At 31.1% G+C, this 6,111-nt stretch overlaps 1 protein-coding gene across 1 annotated transcript; it reads left to right on the top strand.

The window, feature by feature from the left end:
- The first annotated feature begins 3,770 nt into the window (after positions 1–3,770).
- On the top strand, positions 3,771–5,521 carry LOC114387692 (factor of DNA methylation 5-like). Its single transcript, XM_028347898.1, has 4 exons — positions 3,771–3,839; positions 3,963–4,246; positions 4,593–4,716; positions 5,030–5,521. The coding sequence occupies exons 2-4, from the start codon at positions 4,224–4,226 to the stop codon at positions 5,276–5,278; spliced, it is 396 nt and encodes a 131-aa protein (XP_028203699.1). The 5' UTR covers positions 3,771–3,839; positions 3,963–4,223; the 3' UTR covers positions 5,279–5,521.
- The last annotated feature ends 590 nt before the right edge of the window (positions 5,522–6,111 follow it).

The raw sequence follows: 6,111 nt of genomic DNA on the forward strand, positions 1-6,111 counted from the left end.
TAATTCTCGGTTTCAATTTTCAAAACTAAATATGATATCGATATGGGTGTGGGTGTCACAGAAATGGTTTTAAGCAAATCAAAAGAGTTTTTGTGTAATTTGAGTGAAATATAGGAGATATCATTGTATACATGATGGAAATGAAGGATGTTACTGCGCACATTCATTTTCTTTGTATATATAGACCTATCTTAAGACGAAAAATTTAGGTAATGACCCTTGATTTTTTTTTTTACATGTGACCCTTAGAAGTTAACGTCTATCGTTGTTCATAAATATTGGTTAGTACAAAGATCAACCATACACATGGAGTATATTTTTTCTAGTTTATTGTAACAAACAAAAGTAGCTCATTTTTAGCGTGACGTTTGATTTTACTGTCTACAAGCTTTCACAATAGTAATTTTAAATCTTATAGAAAAAAATATTATTTTGAAAATTGTTCTTTCAGCCAAATTTAAAAAATGATAGTAATACACATCTTAATCTACATTTTAAAGAATGTTTTATTTTAAATTAAAATTTATCAAAAATTGAAAAATAATTTTAAATATCACTTATTGTTTAAAATTAAATTCAATTAATACTCCTTCCGTCCCATAATAAGTATCATCTTAAATTTTCATTATTAAGATCAAGAAAAGTTAATTAATAAATAGATGAGAGATAATAATAATTTTATAAAATTAACCATATTATTAATATTACATTAATTGAAAACCTAAAGTAATACTTGTTAAGAATATTAGTGAAAATCATTTAAAAAACTGGATATTAGTAAAAAAAAATAATATTACATCAAAAAATTAACATGACACTTTGAGACTTATTTTTTCTTAGGCACTTATATATTGATTAGAACAACAGGAGAAATAAATAAAGAATTGGAAAATGAATTTCTCTTACTAACTATTCTCATCTTTTAACCTGTGTGTTGGAAAGGATGTAATTAGATAATTAATGTGTTTCTATAGAAATGTTTTATATATATTCATATTATTAGTTAAAATTTATTGAAATTTATAAAATAAAAAAATGTTACTTAACAAATTGTGATTTGTATTAAATTATGTTAGAAAGTGTACTGTTAATATATTTTTCTTTCAAACAATACATGCTCATTTATCCTATCAGTTTTTGCTCCTTTTATATTGCTTTTGAAACCAAAAAAAGTATAAAAGAATAAGTACTGAATTTTTGTCAGAAATTGATTTTTTTTTTCCAATATTTGTCACTCAGCATCTATGGCTAGCAGTTCAGATGAGAGGTATGTTTGGCCTTGGACAGGCATTGTTGCCAAGATATTTGGGAAGCCAAAGCATGAACCAGTAGAGTGTGATAGCATGTATTGGCTGAGAAAGTTTGAACAATACAAACCCGAAGAGGCTTATGTTTTGCATTGTGCAGAAGATCCAACAGGGTACGTTGTGCTAGAATTTGGTAGAAAATGGACTGGGTTCACGCAAATGATGAAGTTAGATACAGATTTTCTTGTTGATCATCATGGAAAAAAGGATTATTACGAGTCAAGGAAAATCGGTTATTCTTCAGGCTTATTTGTTTGGTGTGCACAAGCAGAAGATTATAACTCAGAAGGGCTTGTTGGAACTTTTCTCCGTCAGAAAGCTGAGCTGAAAACAACCTCTATGGTTGCACAAGAGTCATTGAATGAAAAAACTGAAACTCTGGATCATTTGTATGGGGAAATAGGCTCTGTAAACAAAAAGATTAGTGAGATGGAATCGAAGTACATTGAGGACTACATGTCATTGGATAAAATGATGAAAGAGATTGAGAAGAAGAGAGACTTGCTTCACCAAACTCGTGTTGAAGGTTTGTAACCCTGCTAGACATGGCAAGAAAACCCGTACCCGTGGGTACCCACCCGAATCCGTCCCGACTTTGACGGGTAATACCCGAGTTGACCGGGTATGGGTACGGGTTCGGGTTTTCCCCAATAACCAAAAGTCGGGTACGTGTACGGTATGGGATTACTAGACCCGTCCCGACCCCAAACCCGAACCCGAACCCGCCCCGCCACTTAAAATCTTTAGAATTTTTGCATAATTTAATCAAAAGGCATATAATTTTTATTACTAGTTAATTTTATTTTAAAGTTTTTACATAATTTAATATTATTTTCTTAACTATTTATGTAGACACACGCATTATAATAAATTTATTGATATATAAGTAGTTAAAAATAAATGTTTAACAATCAATTTATTTTTTTTCTAAAATCAAATTTTTAATATATTTTTACAATAAAAAAATATTTTTCTAAATGGTGTGTGGAACGGGGTTGGGGATACCCGATACCCGACGGGTACGGGGATGGGACAATAAACTCAAACCCGACGGGTACGGGTTCGGGTTTTCCCCGATAACCAAAAGTCGGGTACGTGTACGGTATGGGATTACTAGACCCGTCCCGACCCCGAACCCGAACCCGAACCCGCCCCGCCACTTAAAATCTTTAGAATTTTTGCATAATTTAATCAAAAGGCATATAATTTTTATTACTAGTTAATTTTATTTTAAAGTTTTTACATAATTTAATATTATTTTCTTAACTATTTATGTAGACACACGCATTATAATAAATTTATTGATATATAAGTAGTTAAAAATAAATGTTTAACAATCAATTTATTTTTTTTCTAAAATCAAATTTTTAATATATTTTTACAATAAAAAAATATTTTTCTAAATGGTGTGTGGAACGGGGTTGGGGATACCCGATACCCGACGGGTACGGGGATGGGACAATAAACTCAAACCCGTCGGGTATCGGGTACGGGTATGGGGATATGTTGAGGAGTCAGGTTAAGGGATTGGGGAGACAATACCCGTACCCGACCCGCCCCATTGCCATGTCTAAACCCTGCTAATGAAAGAAATTTTAATTTTAATTAATTATTTTATACCTAATTTGCATCCTTGATACGTTATAAAATGATATCTTTTATTCTCCTCTCCTTCTCACACTCTATATAGAGGGTATAGAAGAGTGTAAAATAATTAGTAAACACTTTCATTATCCGCTAAGGTGTGAACGAATTAGTAGGATCATATGAAAATGTGTTGAAACTCATTTATTGCATTTATATTAAGTCTCAGTATGTCAGCTTAAATTTTAATAATTTTATATTCTAACAGTAATGATCTCAAAACTTAAAAAAGAACCTTACGTCTTATTTCATGCATTATTTTTTTTTAATCATGTTCAGTTCAAAATTGATTAGTCTAGCATCTTAAAAGTTAATAGATTTGATGGATCAAATCTAACTAACTATTCTAATCAAACATGATTAGAACTAGCTGTAACTATAGGTGGATCCAAATGCACAATGTAGAATTGTCTTGAATCCCTAAAGATGCTTCTCCACTCTTGAATATATTAAGCATATGTTTTATTTATTGGTTTGATGTTTAAACTTCATCTTATTACACGGCAGATGATCATGTAAATTGTGCTCCAGTGTTGAAGTCGATGGTAATGCGTGGACGTTAAATTACTTATAAAGCCTTGGAAAAAAATAAAAAATTGCAACATGAGATAGATACAATGAATGATGAACTTGATTGCTGGTGTCAACAACTAATTGAACAAGTCAACTATACAACAAAGGAGAAAATTTGAGGAAGAAAAGAAAAGCTTAAATCTTTTTAATTAACTTATCTTGAATTTGTATGACGTAAAATTTGTTAATGATAATATCAATATTAATACGAACTATTTAACTTATAATGTCAAGCAAATGGAATCACTAATTTTAGCAACAGAGAACCAGATGAAGGCCAAAAGTGATGTTCTCAGTTAGCTTGAAAAGCATCAGGTGTGTTACGTGTTGTTTGTTTCTTCATTCAGAAGTTTGTTTATTTTTGGTTTCATGTTGCCCAATTTCATGGCTTATTAATCACTGGATCTTGCGAAATAATTTGGCTGATGGAGAAAAAAGCTGCCAGTGATGCACTGTTGAAGCTTGAAAAAGAGATGGGAAATGAACAAAAGTTGAATTTAGAAATTGCTGAACTAGAGGAACAACTCAAGGTTTTGAAGTGTGTGAACTCGGAGGAAGCTGATCATGAGAATAAAAGAAAGATAGAAATAGAAGAGATAGAAGAAAAATTGGAGGACATGATTTTTTATATGTCCGTAAAAGATGATGAAAATCAAGCTTTGGAGAAGAAGGTACAAGAAGCTAAAACTGAGCTAGAAGATGCTAGGCAACAAATTATTAAGGTAAATGTTCTGTTCTCAGAAAATCCTTATTCTAATCCTTATACTAAGGAGACACTTTAGTTCATAATTTTATTAAACCTTTTACTTTAATTTTTCAACTTCACAAAAAGTAATTCATTTTTTACTTTTACTTTGTATCATAAAGGTTTTTTATGTGAATAATGTTTTACAAAGTTAAAAAGATTTTGTAAAGTTAGAAGTTAAAAAGGATTATCCAATTTTAAGTGTTAAAATGGAGAGTTTACACATTTCATTAATGGCACTGCAGTAAACATTATCTTAATGTTTTGTGAACATTTTTTACTATAGCTATTGGCTGTTAGTACTATTTTATCACAATTAATAGGTATAAAAATAACAAAAAAGCATCATCGGAGTCCGTCAAACTGTGCACAAAGTGGCAAAAAGAAATTCTGGATTCAACATGGCACCCTTTTAAGATTGTTGAAGTCGAAGGGAAGGAAATACAGGTATATGATACATCTTGGTTCCTTCTATGTTTTCTTCATGTTTTGGTTTAACATAGCTGTGAATTAGTAGAAGATAAGGCTCGTTCAAATGTAATAATGTCCCTTTATTATAGATCCCATAAACACATGATCATGTAAGAAAATTTCATGTATATCTCCAATTTAGAGTTTGTTACAACCAAACTGGCATAATCTTTAAAACATGGCATGTTATCTGGAGGGCAGGGGATTCAATTATGTGTCACAAATGTACACTAGCATGGACAATTGAATGAGCAAAATTTGATGTCTCTCTCTCTTTTTATTTTTTCAGGAAGTAATTGATGAAAATGATCCTAAATTATTATCTTTAAAGAATGATTTGGGAGAGGAGGCATACGTTGTTGTGGTGACAGCTCTAAAGGAATTGCATGAGTATCATAATTCTGATGATGCTGAGAACACCCATAATTCAAGTGAGAAACAAGTGATACCTGAGATATGGGACTCCCAAAATGGACGTAGAGCCACCGTAACTGAAGCTTTGAAGTACATAAGCAATAGGGTTATCAAGATGCGGTGACGATGAATGGCAATCCCATATTTAATTTATTCCCTTTATGTAAGCCTACTTTTGGGACACAATACTCAGCACTTGTAATGCTATATAGTTTTATAGGTGTTAGTAATCTTGTGGTTAGATTATATATTATTTTTGCTATGACAGGTTAAAGAGAGAATAACTACTTTCATTGTTATCAATTTTCTTTAATTATACTAGTTTGCAACTCGTGCGTACGCACAAATTGTTAGATTTTTTTATTCAGCAAGTATTATAATTTTTTATTGTATGATTCCATTGGTCCTCTTTCTTGTAAGGTATTAATCATTTGAGTCATAGAAGATGTTTTTGTGACCAATACGTACATAAACACATTAGATTTTGTCCTTATTGGTTGAGAATAGTATATGATGGTTTGTACTCAATATAGTGAACAATTATGGCTATGCAAGAGATATCTTATATTGCATGATAATAATAATAATAATAATTAGAAAGGAAGGAGATAGATATTTGATACGCACATAACAAAGAAAACTAACAACATTTCTACCTCAATAGGAAAGAAGAAATTTTGACTATAATTTGTTGTCACTCATAAATATAAAGGGAAATAATTAAAATACATTGAGCAAACCTACATAATTTGTCATCAAATCAAATCAAACACATAAAATTAATAAACTATATAGTGTTGGAAATGGAGTCGGAATCGCCTGCATGAAGGAAGAAACAAAAAGAATAAAAGGAAAAGAGAAGAAGATTCAGAAGAGAAAGATGGAGAAAGAGAAGATTGAGGGAGAAAACGCAGAGGGAGAAAACACAACAACGGAGAAAACTTAGGAGAGAGAAGA

This window comes from Glycine soja, chromosome 15, assembly GCF_004193775.1.
Source record: "Glycine soja cultivar W05 chromosome 15, ASM419377v2, whole genome shotgun sequence".
Classification (NCBI taxonomy): domain Eukaryota; kingdom Viridiplantae; phylum Streptophyta; class Magnoliopsida; order Fabales; family Fabaceae; genus Glycine; species Glycine soja.